The sequence below is a fragment of the Miscanthus floridulus genome, chromosome 8 (assembly GCF_019320115.1).
Source record: "Miscanthus floridulus cultivar M001 chromosome 8, ASM1932011v1, whole genome shotgun sequence".
Taxonomy (NCBI): Eukaryota; Viridiplantae; Streptophyta; class Magnoliopsida; order Poales; family Poaceae; genus Miscanthus; species Miscanthus floridulus.
In genome coordinates, this window is record NC_089587.1 from 54,027,865 (window position 1) to 54,047,190 (window position 19,326).

At 44.8% G+C, this 19,326-nt stretch overlaps 2 protein-coding genes across 2 annotated transcripts; both read right to left on the reverse strand.

Moving 5' to 3' along the window:
- Nucleotides 1-4,724: 4,724 nt before the first annotated feature.
- On the reverse strand, nucleotides 4,725-6,850 carry LOC136472085 (sugar transport protein MST5-like). The gene is given in 2 exon segments (XM_066469809.1): nucleotides 4,725-6,113; nucleotides 6,115-6,850. Coding segments are annotated over 2 exon segments (1,545 nt in total). The 5' UTR covers nucleotides 6,763-6,850; the 3' UTR covers nucleotides 4,725-5,216.
- A 1,194-nt stretch (nucleotides 6,851-8,044) lies between these two features.
- LOC136476399 (vacuolar sorting protein 18-like) lies at nucleotides 8,045-16,790 on the reverse strand. Its single transcript, XM_066474223.1, has 23 exons — nucleotides 16,373-16,790; nucleotides 16,076-16,288; nucleotides 15,840-15,979; nucleotides 15,660-15,755; nucleotides 15,324-15,391; nucleotides 15,124-15,225; nucleotides 14,249-14,387; nucleotides 13,977-14,117; nucleotides 13,776-13,895; nucleotides 13,541-13,597; nucleotides 13,362-13,421; nucleotides 12,669-12,776; nucleotides 12,423-12,583; nucleotides 11,832-11,910; nucleotides 11,048-11,110; nucleotides 10,819-10,952; nucleotides 10,359-10,464; nucleotides 9,867-10,055; nucleotides 9,527-9,754; nucleotides 9,220-9,375; nucleotides 8,785-8,946; nucleotides 8,558-8,674; nucleotides 8,045-8,481 (listed from the first exon to the last, which is right to left on the reverse strand). The coding sequence occupies exons 1-23, from the start codon at nucleotides 16,542-16,544 to the stop codon at nucleotides 8,305-8,307; spliced, it is 2,988 nt and encodes a 995-aa protein (XP_066330320.1). The 5' UTR covers nucleotides 16,545-16,790; the 3' UTR covers nucleotides 8,045-8,304.
- Nucleotides 16,791-19,326: the final 2,536 nt, after the last annotated feature.

Below are 19,326 nucleotides of genomic sequence, written 5' to 3' on the forward strand. Positions count from 1 at the left end.
CCACTAATAGGCAGACGATGATGACGGAACATTTCTGTTTAGTAGTCGTCGCCTTTTTATTTTCAGAAGAATGTACACTAGAACAGACAACGTTTTTACACCTGTGGTATTTTCACATGTGTGTGGTTTGCAGGAATCGAACTCAGAACCTCAAGCATCGTGTATTACGCCACTTACTGCTACACCTCAAAGTACATAACTTTTGACTCAAGGGTAGAAACATTTCCCTCCTATTCAATCTTCCAGATTTTGAAATGAATATTTGAAGACCCAAATAAATTCAAATGAAAAAGCCTTTCACTAGAAAGTTTTAGACCTTTTTTATTTTGGTCGTTTTTCGTCCGACATCATTTGAAAAATTATAAAAAAATATGAATTTCAAAATCATTACTCTTAATACATAATTTCTGGGCCCTAATTGATTTCAAATGAAAAAGTAGTTAACTATAAAGTTATAGGTCTTGTCAAGTACTACAAGATCATTTCTCCATTCGAGATCTTTTGAAAAATTAAAAAAAAATTGATTTTGATTATTTGTATTGGCGCTAGGTTAATAAAACCGTTAGTGTAAATATATCTTTACTGACGGTTTTCTTAAGACTACTGCCAGTAAAAATCATGTATTTACACCAAAAGATGCCGCCATTACAAATCGGACTTACAATGGCGGTAGCTTAAAAGAATCACCGGTGTAAATACATGATTTCTACCGGTGACATCCTTAAGAAAACCACTAGTAAAGACATGTTTACACGGTAGATTCATAGCCATAGGCCCACAACGAAAACATGGACAATGGTATGCGAACAGTACCAACACTGTATGTAAACCGTAAAAGACGTATGGATAGTACCAAACAGTGATGAATAGTACTCCATAAATAGTGATAAGCAGTACTGAAAACTGCTATTTTGCAAATTAAATCACTGATGAAACCATAAAATACTGTAATTAATTGGGCCCCAAGAACACGAGATTCATGAGGTTCTCATCCTTCTCGGCACGCCTCCTCTTCATGGCCGCCATCGTTTCCTCTTCAGTGGTCGTCCTCGCCGCCGGCCCAGCCAATTCACCGGACACCCGCCTCGCGCTTGCGCCCGGCTGCAGGTGGTGGTGATGACCGGCTGCGGCCGCCGTCATCGATGGCTTGGGCGCCGCCGGCTGCTTCGGCTCGGCCCGGACGGCGGCCTGCACCGCCCGGACGCACAGCCTGCCCACGTACCCCAGGCTCATTGTTACTGCGACGACTTGTTGGACAAGAATGCCCTCAGGAAAATGGCTACTGCGACTCGCTGTTTGCTGGTGAAACGACATGGGTCATCAACACCGTGCAACATGGCTACTGCGACTTGCTGGGCAAGAATGTCCTCAATAAAATGCTTATTGGGCAAGAAATTACGTAATACAACTTCCTAATATAAGTCAGCAGGTAATCAATGCTTCCTCCTGATCTTTGCTCTATTCTTGCAGCTTTGAGAATAATATAGAATGGGAAAAATAAATATATGGTTAAAGGGAGTAGAAAAAGGACATATATTCCATCTTGTATGTGTATTGTTATTCCCTTTGTGCGTTTGTGTTTTGCGTGAATTGGAGGGATGGATCAAGTAAAAGATCATCACCATCATTAATTCGTTGGTCTCCCCGTAATAATAAAAGAAACCAGAAAATTATCATCATTGTCATCATACACAACAACAACAACAACAACAACAACAACAACAATAAGATGAAAAATTGAAGTAACAACTGCTCCGTCCTTTAATTACTAAATATTCTAAAAATTTTAAGACAACTTAAAGAAATGCTCAAATAATGTGTACACCCATAGATTAGACCCGATTAAATAGTGTTTATTAAGTCATCATTTTCTTCTTAACAAACTCTGCCAAATCTTAACATATGCACTATATAGGACTCTTATATTTCAGTATAAATTTTGGAGGTCATAATGGATTGTATTTCAGGATGGAGCTACTTGAAGATAAAATATTATGACATCTAGTAAGATCAAAAGTTGAAATATAAAATATAAATTCATGATGCCTTAAATATATGTAACTATACCTATATGACTTAAGCTAAGAGTTCAACTAAATCTATACGATACTTTAAAGAGGCAAAATTTCTCTTCACTTTTTTTTCGACCACCTCACTAATTATCTGAGCAATGGAGAGTCTCTTCTGTCCCGCTTACATCCTCCATGTCTGATATGCGACCCGAACTAATATGATCCGTTCTCATAATACGAGTTAGAACACCTCGCGTCTAGCGATGATGATGGATACGAAACCCAATTCCAATAAGGCGTATTGAGGTCGCACCCTCTGTATCTCGTATGTGACCTAGATTCTCATGAGTCTTGCTCATACGAGTTAGAACAACTTGCATCTAGCGATAACACATATATTCCAATTCCAATATGTATTGGGTTCTTTCGCAACATACGGGCACATTTTTGCTAGTGCAGAATAAAAACCCCACTAGATGCAATGCAAAAGATGAAAGCACATATAGAGTGATTGCTAAAGTTATCAGAACCTGTTAGGAAATGGAGAGGGAGGGGGGGGGTAAAGATAATAATTTTGATTACTTGTATATACTATATTATCCACAAAATATTGATACTCATGTAACATACTCCCTCTGTCCCAAAATAAGTGTCGCTATGGTATTCTTACCGATCAAAATCTCTTAAGTTTGACTAGGTTTGTAGAAAATATAAGGAACATTTGTATCTCCAAATAAGTTTATTACGAAAATAGATTCAACGATCTATCTAATGATACTAATTATGTCCTAAAAATATTAATATTTTCTTGTATATATTTGGTCAAAGTTAAAAGCATTTGACTCCTCAGGAATGAGAATGACACTTATTTTAGGACGGAGGGAGTAGCGCATTTTAGGATGTGCTGAAGCATTGGTTTATAAGCTGATTGAACAAACAGTATGTCTAGCGCCCGAACATCTGGACGGCGCTAGCATCCGGACGCCCGCACCTGCTGCTCCTGCTTCACGAGGGGGCCCATGCCACTCTGTGTCCTGTGCCCACGCCGTGTCTCACGCCCGCCCCGTGGCCCATGTCACTCCGTGTCCCGCGCCCGCATTGTGGTCCGTGCGCGCTTCGTGTCCCGCGTTGCTTCGGGTCCCACACCCGCACCGTGGCACCTCCTCCACACCCACGCGCATGCAAGCAGGCCCAGCAACTGCAGTAGGTGGCTGCTACAGATGGGTCTTAGTGCAACATGTGCAACAACATATCTACTTTTACAACATCTAGATAAAATACTTACAACATACGTATGAAACTCCAGGGAAACACGTGTGTAGCCATTGCAGAACATATGCAACATTCAAATAAAACACTTGCAACATATGTGTGAAATATATGCAACATCCGGATAAAATACTTCCAAACATGTGCGTGAAACATATGCGACACCTAGATAAAACACATGCAACATACGTCTGAAGCATTTGCAACATTTGGAACAATACACTTGCAACATATGTATATAGCCCCAGCAACATATGCAACATCCACATGAAACACTTGCAACATGAATACACCCCGATGAAATATTTGAAACATACTCTTGCAACATGTGCAACATCCCGATCTAGTTTTGCAACATCCGTACGAAGCATTTGCAGCATACCTCTGAAACATCTAATACAATTAAAACATATGCTTACAACATGCGCTTTCAGCGCAGCGCAACATCTACTTGCTGCCTGACTGCGGCTGCACGACGTGGTAGGGAGACATCGGCCGCACGACACGAAAGGGAGGCATCGGCATCGTGACGCTGCTAGGAGGCAGCGGCCGCATGACTGGGAGTGGGCAACAACACGCCACGCCTGGCAGGGCCGGCAGCTGAGCGCGTCGTGCCTGGCAGCCCAGTGGCCGAGCGCTGCACCCCGGAAGCGGCTCGCTGGCCTAGCGTCGCCGCGCACGAGCGGCTGCCCTCAGGGCTCGCCGGCATCCGCGCTGCCACGAGCTCACCTCTACGCGGAATGCATGCTGCAGAGCTCTCCTGCCTCCACGCCGTCGCCCGCATGGCTCGCTGGCCTCGCGTCGTCGTGCACAAGCGATAGCTGCCGGGGCTCGCCTGTCTTCGCGTCAATGCGAGCTCGCCTCTGCGCAGAACGCATGCCGCTGGGGCTTTCTTGCCTCTGTGCCGCCACGCTGCGGCTCACTGGCATGTCGTAGACCATCGGTGCATGCTCACGGCTCTGTGTTGGATGCGCACAAGGGAGTAGATTGGGGAGAGAAAGAGGAGCAAGGAAGCGAACGGATTGGATAGGAATGAGTGGATGAGCAGAGCGCTGCACTCGGAGATAGCAGCAGAGCGGATAGGAGCGATAGGAACGAGTGGATAGGAATGAGTGGATGAGCAGTTTTGAGAAACGAAAGAATGGAAGATTACTGGGCTGGCGACGCGGCCCACCAATGGAGTGTCCGGGCGGACAAATGCTCGCTTCCCAGCATTATCGTTGAACAAATGATGTGATGGTTTGACGAGTTTGTACATATAGGGTAGTCTTTTCCATATTCTTATAAAGAAACTTATTTCAGGTGCCTGAAATATAGTATGTTTTCAGGTAACGATCTTCACCGTTGGCTCATGAGCATGTAAGGCAGGAAAAATCAAGGCACGAGCGGATACGGTGTCGCCCGAAGAAAAGCTAGAACTCAGGCATCTGACCATTAGGAAAAGTGTCTTATAAAACTACAAAGTATATGTAAGTGTCTAAGGAAAAAAATCACTACGGGGCACAATCTTTGCAGGGATTTCTTGCCTTTCTACAACGTACAGCTCTGGGAAAAAGCTAGTTTTCACTACAACATGAATTTACCTTGCAGGGATTAATCCTAGATCAAACTTAACTCCCTGGTCAAATACCGTACAAAGGATACAAACAACGAACAGCTAGCTGCTTCAATTCTGCATGCTATGCCAATCTCTCTCGCTCTCTCTAATAGAGTAACGACAACAACAATCCCAAGTACCGTACCAAAATCAATCTGTGCCTGCAGCTATGAAGTATGAACAACAATTATTTAATCTTCATGGAAAGTCAGTCGGCGATGCAGATGAGACATTCGACCACCCTGTACGTCAAGCAATTCGACAGTGTGCATGGGTCAGCTACGTTGTTAGATTACACGTGCGCACACGGCTTCCGAGGTGCTGTAGCTCGATCAGAGTCAGACGCCGTTGGATCTGCGGCTGCCGCCGCCGTGTTGCGTGTCGGCGGTGACGTACTTGCCCCAGAACCAGTGCTGGCTCCAGACGAGGTTCATCTCCTCGATGGGCACCCCCTTGGTCTCCGGCAGGAAGAGCGCGATGAAGGTGGTCATGACGAACATCCACCCGGCGAAGAAGTAGAAGAGGCCGAACTTCATCGTGCACAGCATGGTGAGGAAGGACTGGCCGATGATGAAGGTGAGCGTCATGTTGACGCACACGGCGATGCTCTGCCCCGCCGACCGGACCTCCAGCGCGAACACCTCCGACGGGACAAGCCACCCGAGGGGGCCCCAGGACCAGGCGAAGCCGGCGACGTAGAGGCAGATGAAGAGCACCAGCAGCCAGGCGTTGGAGCGGGACATCTCGCCCACGCCGGCGGTGCCGAACTGCAGCGCGATCAGCGTGCCCACCACGATCTGCGAGATGAACATCTGCGTGCCGCCCTGGAGGAACAGCGCCCGCCGGCCCAGGCGGTCCACGCACACGATGGACACCACGGTGGCGAACATGTTCACCAGCCCCGTGATGACGGCCGCCATCAGCGACGCGTCGTCGCCGAAGCCGATGGTCAGGAACAGCACCGGCGCGTAGAACATGATCACGTTGATCCCCGTCAGCTGCTGGAAGAACGGGATCAGCGCCGCCACGGTGAGCTGCGGGCGGTACCGGCGCTCCAGGATGTTGCGCCACGGGTGCTCGATGGCGCTCGCCTCCTCGCTCGCCGCCACCATGTCGTCGTACTCGTCGTGCACGTCGTCGGTGCCGCGGATCTTCACCAGCACCTTCTTGGCGTCGTCGTTGTACCCGCGAGCGATGAGGGAGTTGGGCGTGTCGGGGAGCACCAGCGCGCCCAGCCGTGATGATGAGCGCCGGCACGCCGGCCAGCCCGAGCCCGATGCGCCACCCCCACCCGCCCGGGATGCTCACCGTCCAGAAGTTGATCAGGTTCGCCGCCAGGATGCCGATGGTGGTCATCAGCTGGAACCCGATGTTGAGCATGCCGCGGAGCTTGGCCGGCGCCATCTCCGACAGGTACAGCGGCACCGACTGGTTGGCGAAGCCGACGCCGACGCCCAGCAGGATGCGGCCCATGATGAGCATCAGCACGTCGGTGGCGGCGCCGTTCAGCGCGGACCCCGCCATGAAGGTGAGCCCGCCGCAGAACATGGACCACTTGCGGCCGAACACCCGCGTCACCGACGCCGCCACGAACGACGTGGCCAGCGCCGCCAGGTACAGCGACGACGTGAAGAGCGTCAGCAGCTGGCTGTCGAACTTGCAGTACTGGTTGGTGTCCTTGTTCGCCTCCGCCTTGGCGTACACGGAGGGGAAGAACTCCTTGAGGAACGAGTCCATGGAGGTGACCCCGCCGGAGATGCCGATGTCGTACCCGAAGATGAGCCCGCCCGAGGACGCCACGAGGCAGGTGAAGAAGACGAACGCCGTCATGCGGCCGGGGTACGTCTTGCCCCCGGCCGCGTTCACTACCACGCCGCCTGCCATTGCAGCAGCAGCTGGGCAATGGCAATTGGCAACGCGAGAAACGCACGAGACGAGGAACCAACCAATGCAAGGGAGAGGTGGCCGGCCGGGGGCGCCTAAGCTAGTGGAGGAGACGCGCGGCGACTTTCTTTATATGGAGGAGGCGGCGGCAGCGGCGGCGATCCTCGTTCAGTGCCGGCACTGACGGATGAGACGCAGCTGCGATTTCTGATCACTCCTTGCATTGCCTCGTAAACTGCTAAAATTAGACGTCGTGTTTATCCATGTGCCGGTCTTAACCTTTTCAATCCATTTTTAGTCTTTACTATTTCTTCTCGGTCTTGCATGCAAAAGATGATTCTTGTTGACCTTCAGACTTCCATTGGCATTGCAGCGTTCTATGTTGGACGAGAAATGAAAACCACCTGAACAAACGTAACTATCGTTCCTTCTATCCGTACTGTTACAAAATAGATGGGGTTACGCGTGTAGTGTCAGGGGTGACATTCAGTTTTTTTTTTCTAAAAATAGATTAGTGTTGCTCACGCTGGCTTCTTCCACTCTCTCTCATATACTCCTTGTGTGTTGTGTTCTCAGAAACTCTCAGTCCAATGCCTCAAAAAAAAAAAAAACTTTCTGTCAGAAAAAAAAAAAAAATTGGCATCCTAAGGGCCTCTTCGGTTAGTGTGGAATGAGGCCACGAATTATTGTTGCTGATCAATGTTATACAAATTAGACAATCGTTCTGGCTAGAGATCATTCCAGGTGTCCATTCCGAGGTAACCAAACTGGCCCTAAAAGTTTCTGACAGATTAGCATAAGGAGAATGACCATGGTACCCATATTATTAGAGTGTTTTCCTAAAACGGGATTTCTTTCTATATTTGGTAACCACCTACAATAACTGCGTGTGCACTCATATTAAGGAAGAATCACATGCAAACATACAAATTAGTTGTCATCATTGGGACTAATCAGTCTACCTTGAATTAATGTGGATATAGTAATGGCATGTCTAGTTCACTCCACACACAAAGTCACTATATGCATAGAGTATCCTATAGAATCGTATATAAACATTCATATATAAACATTTTTTAGTAAAAAATCACTTTTCTTAAACAATCAGCTTCCACAGAGAGTCTAGAGCAGGAGTTCTACCAAACAAACCGTTGAACAAACGTTTCATACTTTCATGCAGGTTTAATTATCCTGTCGTGAAAAAGGAAATATTTCCAGAGCAAGACTTCATCGTTTACTTAAGTAAAAAAAAAATATATCAATTCCCAAGTGTACCGAGATCTTCCAGCACAATAGCTCGAGGCATCCTATACAAAACTCACAAACGAAGCGACTGATGTTTCTGTACACAAACAGCGTGAAGACGCTCTTGACCACAGTGTTCTAGGGGTCAAGCTAATACACAAGTTGGGCAAATATATAAAAAAAAATCACCCAACAGCAAAAGGGTATGAAATACTATATACCACAGCAAAAAAAGATTAAGACAAGGAGTGTCAAAAGTCAAAACCAATTCCATCTTAGGCTGTACTGTCCGTAGCATCATATAGACATGGTCGTTGGGAGAATCTTCTGCGGCGTTGGTTGTGGTTTGATTTCCCACGATTCCTTTTCATCCGACTCTTGGGGGAGAATGAACGGCTGCGAAATTTCCTTGATCATCAGATCACCGCAGAAGGGGCACTCGCTTGCTACAGCATCATCCAACTGTGATCTCAGCTGCAGAAACAATGATTGACTGCATCAGCAAAGCAGCTGCAGGGTGAACGGTATGAGAATTCAGATATTTGCAGACCTTATCAACTGGGGTTGTGCTCGTAATAGATTCACCATTAACACTTGCCCCATTTTCTTTTGCTGCTTTCCTGTCCATCAAGCTAAGCCGTTTCTGAAGGTCCAATATTCTCTCAGCCTACAACATAACAAACTCATCCATAAATGATTGGTATAGGAGATTAAACATAAGCCTGCTTTACTGTTGAATATCACAACGATCAATTGAAGTATTGTAGATAGACTTACTTGCACCTGGTTACTGCAACGAGTTACATGTCCAATCAAGCAATTTGCATGGAAGGCATGTCCACACGGAAACACATAAAAGGGGGCCATGTGTCCAACAGATGTATAGCTTCTTCCTACCTGGTGTAACCCTCCAACGGTCAATATTTTACGCCGGCAAACCTGTTAGGTCCGGACAGAAGTTAGCATCACAACAGTAGTGCAGAAGAGTTTGAAAAACAAGCATAGATTCATACAACCACGTCTATCAAAATGGTAAAGAATCCAAATAAACTCAGGGGCAAAAGAAATACAACAGGTATCATTCCATATGTTTGAATTTCAGAAATGCAAAAAGGTGGGAAGTAATGAAGGCTGCAACAGGTATACATCAACGTAAAAGGCTGCAACAGGTGTACTGGAGTATTTTGGGTACTACGATCACCAGTGCCTTACCCCACAATCCTGCTCACGATCAATTACGGTATATCTCTGAGCGAGGGCACCAATATCACTTCTGATATTGTCTGCCCCACGTGTGGCATCATCCATCTCCTGTTTCAGCTGCTCAATCTGGCTGTTGTAGTCCTTGAGAGATTTGCATATTTCCTCCTGTTCAAGCAGTTCCATAATTATAGAACGCAAACACAGAACAGAGGTTACAGAAAACAAGTGACATGAATCTCAAACTGAAGAAAGAACTGAAGAATAGAGATAATATTTTTAATAAAGCTAGAAATTTAAGAATTTTTTTTAATCTTACTTTGAAATCGTCAATCAATACGAAGTCTGGGAAAAATGGTAAGATATCCTCAATCTTTAACAAGTTATTGGTCTCCGAAAGGAACTCTATTGCTTTCTTTATATTCTCTCTCTTGACTCCTTTCTCTTGCTCGATGACATGCTTAGCAACCTTAAGCCACAGCTTCTTCCTAAGCTCTTCATCATCTTCTACTTTGTCAGCTTCCGCCTTTGCAAGTTCTAAGTCCACCTAGTGACAACCAAACAAAGTATAAGAAAAATAGGAACACGAAGAATTAAACTATCAACATGGAGAGGCACAACTACTAATGAGATGGAACTTAGGAAGGAATAAGGTGTACCTTCAAAGCAAGTGCCACAGCTTCCTCATGCATGGACATCATGCTGTAAATACGAACACAAGCACGCATTCTCTTCTCTTGAAGACATAGGCGGAGAGCATACTTGGGATCGTAAAAGAAGTCGAGGCCATTTGTTTGTCCTTTACCAAATTTTGTGTTGAGAAATTGCAAAAGCTGGGATTCATCCTCCTACAGATTAGTAGATCAGAGTACATGAACATTATAATGGGTTCATGTATGCAAATATGCACTTAACCTTATGGATATGGGTATTTATTCCCTCGAAAGAAAAACTGAATATGGCATGAATGCAACAGATGTAATATTGCTACTCTGCACAAGCACAAGCATTATTGTGTCCAACAGACACAAAGTAAATGTGACGATAAATTAAGACACGTGTTTTGTTTGTAGTCTGAAAGAATGACAGGAGGACCCAGCTGTTAGCATACAGCATGAGAAAAAATAATGCGCCATGGCAAAAGGATTTACCTTCTTGGCATATAGTGATAACAACAGATTATGCACTCCAGGGTTCTCATTGTTCAAATCTTTCACACAAAACTCCAAGTATTTAATAACCTCATGTGTTTCATTCCTGCAAGAGTCACAAACATAATTTCATTACATCATGCACGTTGCAGAAGACCATGTTAGCCACTTTAAATTGCAGTTTGCTCCGGAGCTTAAGAAACAATGAAATAAAAGCATTTTATGGTTTGATTCAAAGTTTTGGAAGGGCAGCTTCAGATTTAAGTTTAATGGAGTTATCTTTCCATCCAAAGCTACATAAATAAAATGAGAAATATAACAAAAGTTTCACAATAGAAAAAATATACGGTTCTCTGACATGACGATTTTCTTTTGCAGAAAAGCTGTTAAAATATGAAGACCATGGATATAATGTAATAATGGAAGAAAGAATGTAAAATAAACTTTCTACATAACATACTTCGCATGTGGTTCGCTCACATAACGCATCATTGCTGGTATGAGTTTCCCTGGATTCAACTTGTTTCTCGCCATCATCCATGATTCAACAGTCTCATAAGCATCTAACATGATCAAATCTGGGGCAAATTTATACTGAAAGAAAACAAACAAGCAAATTTAATAAGGTAGAAATAGCATGAAAATTTTGAAGTTAAAAACCAGATCATTGAAAGAACAGAATTATGTACCACAAGGTCTACAGGAACATTGCGCCGTTGAAGCACTTCCAATGCTTTTTTTGCTTCTCCTTGCTGACACAATAATGGAAAAACCATTAGACCTGGTGTCTCAACTGAAGCCACTGAGTGCATAGTAAAAGGTGAATGATACTTCATCTAAGTACAAGAATGTGTCCTGAAATGTAACTGTTTCCAGAAAATCCAATTGATTGTGGCCAAAGAAATGGACTTACACTGAAGATGTGTAAACAAGACAGGTGGTACTCACGCCAAAAACACAAAGGTCAGTGCTAGTAGAACAATGCACATGTGTTGAGACATACAATTATGCATTAATGTTCAACTTCAAATAACTTTTTCCTTTCTGTTTACTTACGTAAGAAAAAAAAAATTGGTTTAAGAATTATAATTGTTCAAAGAAAATATAAAAAGGTGTATTCAATGGTAGAAATATAGAGATAATGCAAGATCATTGCAGCCTGAACCCTACCCAAGCCAAGCACAATACAACAACCACAAACCGACCCTATGCACAACCAGTCTCAGCTGCTTATGTTAAAACAATTAATGGGATTGTGCAAGTCCTGGTGCCTTTTTGAACTCGAGTAGGCCTAAAGCCCAGCAGCATATACGTTATTTATGGGAGTGTGCTTTGCAGAAACATGATATAACAGATAGTATGTCAGCTGTGAAAATTGGGTACCAACTACAGTTAAAAACATATAAATTAGGTTCAATGATTGTAGGGCTACACATTTCCTGAGATGATAAATGTTCATATAATTAAACACACCTGAATGTAATGATGAACCACAATTTCATACTGCTCCTTTAAACCAGCAAAGTACACTAGCTCATCCACTCTTCCGTAACTGCAAAAGTTGAAGTGGTAAGTCAGGACACCTCATGCAGTACAGGCATGGAATAATAATCTAAACTAAAGAAATGGCAGTATGGCACTGTTACATTTATCTATTTATTAGTCGACTCACATCATTTTTTTGCTGCTAACTAAGTATGCTACTGAAGGTGAAACCAAAGTCACAAAGTTCCTGGGTCCACAGGGTCGAGGAATGTGATAAACTAATTGTGAAATGATTCCGCATACCCAGGTCAGGGACAACATTCCCCAGGTCTGAGGGTGACTATGGGAAAACTATAAGCAAAAAAGACGGTACAATCTTTCTGACTACCTTAGTTCCTTGGAAGTTAATGATCCTTTTTTTTCTCAAAAGTGCTTATCAGCATTGCAAGTATTCAGGTTTGCATTTTATTTATTGCAAATTAAAATCATGTATCTGTAGTCCTAAATATAACTGTATATATACAGAATTAAAAATAAAAATCTAACTGAAGCGTAATTCTCGACAATGATATAGCATACCTTTCCAGTAGTCTCATTGTTGTTGCTTCATCTAATACATCTTTGCTGTCACTAAGAAAAGCACGGAATTCATTTACTATCGAACGATATTCCGAGCTATTAGGTTCTGCTACTGAATTTGTAGTGGTAGCAGTGGTATCCTCCAACAGGAGACGATTAATCTACAAAATTACAAAAACAGTGAATAAGACTGGAAAGGCGGTTACTCAACCCAATAATGAAGCTGGAAAATGGAATGGCAGGCACCTTGTCTAAGTATAGCTCAGTAGCCCAAGTTGAGATCATCGTAATCTGCATCTTGTCATCTTTGGTGAGGTTATCGAGCCTTCTCAATAAGAAAGTTCTGAGAGCATCCTGCCAAGTAGACATGGTCCACAGTTTCAGACAAAATTCCAAGATGTCCATATCAGGTCATGGATTTGGTGTGATTGAAGTCCAGCCCTCCACTGGGCTATATGTTTCTGTGTTAGAATGTGTTTTGTTTGGGGACTCTTCTTCCCTTGTACTCTATGTACTCTCTTTTCTTCCTTACTGCAGTGCTCGAGAAAAAAAAAAACAATCCAAGATGCCCATAAAAACATACGTAGTGCACAGCTTGAGCAGAACTGCAGAAGTGTGTCAAATAATCAAAGGAAGCTTCCTTTAAGTAAAATACATGACCTTAATGTTATTGTATTTCTCATTATTAACCTCGGAAATAGCAACTCAAATTATGCGTCGTGATAAGGGATATGTAAAATGAATTAAATCAACAGAAGTTGATCTCACAGAACTATAGCAATTTATGAGTTATGATAACACACAATTGGCTGATAAGGGTACAGAGAAACATAGCACTTTCACACATGATAAGAAACATAGCACTTTCACACATGATAAGAAACATAGCACTTTCACATGCAATATATAACTGCATCAGAGAGTTTTGAGTACAATTACCTGCTCACCTATTGATATAAATTTCAGGCTGATCTCCTCAAACGACAGGATGTAATTTATCTATAGCCAAGCAAAGTGTTACCACAGGGCACATGATGTAATTTGCAGTCTCAATGCGAAAAAAACAACATAAATACAATAAATGTTACCACAGGGCACAAATAACAGTAAAGTATCACCTTTGCATAGAAGGATGCTGCTATGTAATACTCTTTTGCAGCAAATGCAGCATCAGCCTGCAAAACAAAGATTTATATAGAACTGAAGTCATTAACCAATGATCAACATAAGATCGAAATAGAAACTCCAGCTTATCACCATACAGAAGGGGAACATAGAAGCAAAAATTAGCATGTGGGATTCTTATGCAAATTACATAAAGTTGGACGCTGCATCAAGATATATGAACAATACCTGAACTAGGTAGACTTGGTCACGCTGGTAAGGGTTACGGCAATGGGATAAAGCAGCAGCATAATGATTCATATCCAAGTAAACTTGCCACATGTCACGACCCTCATCTGAAGTGGAGACCTAAATAATTGATAGCATTAGCAATGCAAATCTAGAAGCATTGATTACATGACTCAAAGCAAGAACCCAAAAATCCCAAACCTGGAATATAGAACTTTCATCATATGCATAGAAAAGTCCTGTAGATGGATCACTACAGAGGCCAATTATTCCTCTTGAAATTTCAGGTGTATCATCAACTACAAGTTCTTCCACCATCTGCTGACTTATTCTGTTCACTACCTAAAAATTTCAGGTTATGCGTTGGCTTTGTAAAGAAATACACACCATAGTGGGAAAGGAAAAAATAGTATGAGAAAACAAAACAACTTATAGGGAAATGGTGTAAAGATAAACTTTTGAGAAACTTATACCTTAATCTTGTCCCCAATCAGAAGCAGAAAATGGAATTCAGACAAAGCAAATGACCTTGGTTTGATTCCGGAATCCCCCAATTTTGAATAGTCAAAAAAACCCTTATTCTCCACAAAGTTCTCATCTCCACTAGTAGAGCTGGAAAACAAAATTGAGTCAGGAAAAACATAGTGAAGAAAATCCAGAAAAAATATATTGTGTTTCCTTTAATCAGATGCAGAGGTAGGATGGAGTACTACACCATGAAAGTCAAGCTCAAAAAATAGCACTACAAAGATATGGTGACCTAATGGGGGGGGAATCTCCAAACTGTCTGAAAATTAATTTGGCATGGCTTCTTGAGATGAGGTTTATTGTTAAAATACGTGTAAGCAGTTCCACCGACCAACTCAGATTCTTTAGCAACCAGGCGAGTGACAGAGCTTCTTTTTTGGAAAGAGACATGTTATTCAATGAAAGCTACAGCTCTACTACTAAAGAGAAGCTCAAGTAGCAACATTTGGTTATGAAGTTCAAAGTTATCTTTAAAGTCTAGAATAACCAAAACATCAAACAGGGACCATCTTATATGGTGTACTCCTGCTCCAAATAGAAGCTGATGATAATTAATTCATATCACAGTATCAGTGTTCAAAGCTAATAACAGGTGTCGAGGTTTCAACAATGTGCAATCTACATATATCACTTTGCACATGGCAAGCAAGGTACTATTACACATTAGTAGTCAAAGTTCAATAGTCTGAACATGTATTCCCAAAAGAATACATGCATTTGGGAATGCAGGGGTAGATTGCATGCCTAATGAGACAAGCCAAGGCTTAGCCAACTAAGGAGAACCAATGTACTAGAGTACAAGGTTAATTCAGTGGTTCACCTGTGTTGTGCCCCAAAATTCAGTTCACCATGATAAATTCCAGATCCAGAAAGCCATCCAAAGTGTTTAGCCCTTCTTTGTTTGATAAAGAAATGTAGTTCACTGGGTGGCATCCAATGGACACATATGTTAGAAACACAAAATTACTTGTATAATTGCAGCTGCCTACTCTTAAGCACTGTAGAAATCACATTGGTTACCTATTAGGTATTTCTCCTGGGAGCTCCATGAAGTGTATGGCACGATCGGAGTAACTAGCAAAAACAGTCTGTGCGGTATAGTTGTTATTGAAGACATCACAAATTTCAATATAAAATACAATGGAAAGCCCTTTTGAAGAAAATCTATATTATATGGTGTTTCTCTCCAAGAATTAAAGCATTCAAAGTCAAAGCATAAGCACTGCGTTATTGAACATAAGCACTGACACTAACAAGGACATCAAAGTCTCAAGCTAGCAAACTCACCTTCCCAACTAATTTAATCAGGATAATCCCTCAACATACCAATCAAAATGCATGAGAATTAATACTTACTTCTAGTGAACCAATGCCAGTAAAAGAGTAAAGCCGCGTCGGAGTGACAGCCATCACATAGTATCTTGTGGAGTTTCCAACCACAGCAGTCTCCATCTGCACAACCAATTGCTCAATCACGGTCACTACAGTGAAAACAGAAGAATCAATTTAGTAGCAGCAATTGACAGTATCCAAAACCTGCAGGTCCTTGATGCCCTCCCTTTGCTCAGTGAGCTCGAAGAGCGGCTTGACATACTTCTCCCTCTTGTCAGCCTCATCCACGGCCATCTCAAAGATCTGGCCACTCTCAGTGCCCAGGATCACCTCCTTGGTCGATGCTGCGGCACCAAAATCAGCCGATCAACGACGAATGAATGAACGAACCCAATAGATGATGATGATGATTGGATCGAGAGGAGGGGATCGGAGATCACCTTCCGTGATGGACTGGCGGTTCCAGGCGACGGCATTGACGAGGAGGCCCCGGAGGCGGGGGAGGGGCTTGGGGCGCGGCCACCTCGCGTGGTGGTAGTACGTCTCTGCGCCGCCGGGGTGGACCACCGTGGCGACGCAGTGCTTGCCGCCGGGGTCCAGGAACACCCGGTGCACCGAGTGGTCGCCGGAGCGGCCGCTCCCGAGGTCGAGATCTGCAGGCGCGTCTCGGCGGTGAGGCGATGACGCCTTGCGAAAAGGGTGGGGGAGGGGAGGAAGCGGGGGAGGGGAAGACTTACCGTGGGCGTCCTCGAAGGAGAAGTCGTGGCAGACGAGCCAGCCGCGGGAGGTGCCGAGGACGATGACGTCGCTGCCGGCGGCCATGGAGGTCACGACGCCGTGGCCCCGCGCGGCCTGGCGCTCCAGGGGGTCCACGGAGAAGAGCTGGCCGCCGCCTCCGCCGGCTTCCATGGCCGGAGCCACGGGGGGTCAGTGAGACTTGCCGAGGTCTGAGGGAGAAGCTGCGGAGCGGTGGCAGTAGAGGACGCCGGCGCCGAAGCTACTCGGGAGGGGGGACGACGGGCGGGGCGGGATCGCTGCGGCGGTCGCGTCGCGTGCGAGCTCGCCGAGAGCCGGAGCCGAGCCCGTGGAGACTGGAGAGGGATGGATCGCCGGCGCTGCTGGGCTGTGTGGGCCTTCCCGTTTCCGTAGCACTTCATCTGATCTGATCCGCTCTGAGCCCAGGCCCAAAATTCAGATCACGAAATGGCTTCGCTTCTATTGCAAGTAGGAGCAGGAGTAGCTCTTCCAGTTAGACTGACTCCAACCATGAGACCCAAATACAATATCTATATCTCGGTTTGGGTCCAGCACAGAAAAAAAAACGTCACAACCCAAAAGTCAGCCTCTCCAACAACCGCAAACGCAAAATCCCCAAATCCACCGGAGGTCGCCGCCTCGTCTGTCCTCGCCTCCACGCGCGCTCCTCCTCCAACACCGGCGGCGAGGGCGGGCGAGCTCCGCCCCGGCGCGGAGGACCCCGGATCCCCGCTCCCCGACGGCCGCGCCCCGCTCCCCGCCTCGCCGCGCGCTCCTCCTCCAACACCGGCGGCGGGCGCGGGCGAGCTCTACCTCGGCCACGGCGCGGGCGAGCTCCGCCTCTGCGCGAGCGAGCTCCGCCTCGGCCACGGTGCGGGCGAGCTCCGCCTCGGCCATGGCGTGGACGAGCTCCGCCTCTGCGCGGGCCCGGGCGAGCTCTGCCTCTGCGCGGGCGAGCTCTGCCTCGGCCACGGCGCGGGCGAGCTCCGCTTCTGCGCTGGCGAGCTCGGTGATTTGCATAGCGATGCGAGAGGGGACGCTTTTTTGCCTAGCGTTTAGGGGAGCAGGCAAAATGCGTCGGGTGTATGGGTCTGCTGTTGGAGGACGTTTTCGGGAAGGCAAAGAACTGTGCCGGACGCAAAAATGAGTCTGGGTCTCCTCGTTGGAGACAGTCTTACCCGCTCCTGCACTCACTCGTCGCGCTGCCTCGCAAGCTTAGGCTGTGTTTAGTTCCCAAAAAGTTTTCCAAAAAATGCTACAGTAGCTATTATATCGAATCTTGCGATACGTGCATGGTGCATTAAATGTAGACAAAAAAACCAATTGCACAGTTTGGTTGGAAATCGCGATACGAACATTTTGAGCCTAATTAGTCCATGATTGAACACTAATTACTAAATAAAAACTGAAAGTGCTACAGTAGTCAAATTCCTAAATTTCACCAACTAAACACAGCCTTACGCGTTTGGTTCACACTTGCGTGGGTAGCCTGGCTCGCATCTAGTATCCAGGCTGGACTGAGACAGGCTCAATGTATGCAGGTGATCATTGTATGGTTACCCGAATAAATGTAGACAGGATAAGCAGAGCACATGTTTGGTTGTATGTATGAGCTAGGAACTGATAAGCAGATAAGAACATGCAGTTGTTTGGTTGGTTGTATCTACTAGAGTTTGAATACCTCAAGATTAAATTCGGTGAGGTTACCATAGCCACAGTCCAACCCAGCCATGCATACCACATCTCCTCATACAACAGCTTTACGGGCTCAATATTACAACTAATGATTAGATTAACTTGTACAATAAAACTAAGATAATAATAAATTGGACAATGATAATGATATCCTTGGTCGAGAAGATTGTTTTGTCCAGTTTTTTTATGTCCTTGCAGTCATCAGGGACTTGAGCAAGAGGGCCGTGAGCACCCTTTTAGTTGTGATAGACAACCAAAGTTTCTTTTTCAGTCTTGTATCCTTTGTAGCAGGCTCCCTTGAAGCCATTGACACTTGTGTGGCATTCTCTCCAGGAGGAGAACACTCTAGTTTGGTGCCCACAATACACAACATACCAAGTCATAATGTCAATCCTAGGTGATGTAAAATTCAGTAATACAATGTGAGTATATTGAAATAGAAACAATTAGCAAGGAAAGAAGAAATAAATGGAGTTGTGCTCAGATCATGCAAGAATCAAAGAGGACCTCATAATAGGCAATGGAGTAGTGCTCAGATCATGCACAAATGAATCAGGTCATCATAAAGGCAATGGAGTTATGCTCAGATCATGCATGAATGCAAAAGAACTTCATAATAGGCAAAGAGTTGTGCTCAGATATAGCAAGTATGAATAACAGGATATCACAGCCAAGTGAAGATAAAAATCAACAGAAGGCAATTAATGAATTCTCATGAAATAAATCCATGGCCATAACTGCAACCATGATCAAGTGTCCATGACATCATAGGCAATGTAACTAACTGATCAAATACATCATCACAGAGCTAATGCATGTGCTCCTGGCACCTAACCCACAACCACGGTACTTGCCACTCTCAGACCTACAACCTAAACATACCACCCAACCATGAGGTAACTAGCTAAAGAGACCAGCATGCTGTCTCAAACCAAAAGAAATGGAGCATAGTGTTGCAAGCTCCAGTCAGCTCTATCCTGCACAAAAGAGGTCACAGCACAAAAGGAGGAGGAAGCAGCAGGTTGATAGCTTCACTCCATAAAACACAGATCAGTCAGCAAGCATGTAGATACATCTACATGTAGTAATGCTTGGCAAGCCATGTCCTGAGCCAAAGGACACGGTGAGAGTCAGTCATGTTGACAAAAACATCATCTTGAGCCTTGTTATCAACCAGATGGGAGAAAGCATAGATCAGAGCCTCCTTGGTGAACCTCGGCATGTACATCTGTGGGGGGTA

Bases quoted from the DNA above. Each gene is read 5' to 3' on its own strand.
- LOC136476399 (XM_066474223.1), bottom strand. From the start codon at position 16,544: ATGGAAGCCGGCGGAGGCGGCGGCCAGCTCTTCTCCGTGGACCCCCTG. The intron at 14,118-14,248 runs GTATAAGTTTCT...TGAAATTTTTAG, and splicing joins TGATTGGGGACAAGATTAAG to GTAGTGAACAGAATAAGTCA. The intron at 13,422-13,540 runs GTGATACTTTAC...GCTTGGCTATAG, and splicing joins CAGCATCCTTCTATGCAAAG to ATAAATTACATCCTGTCGTT.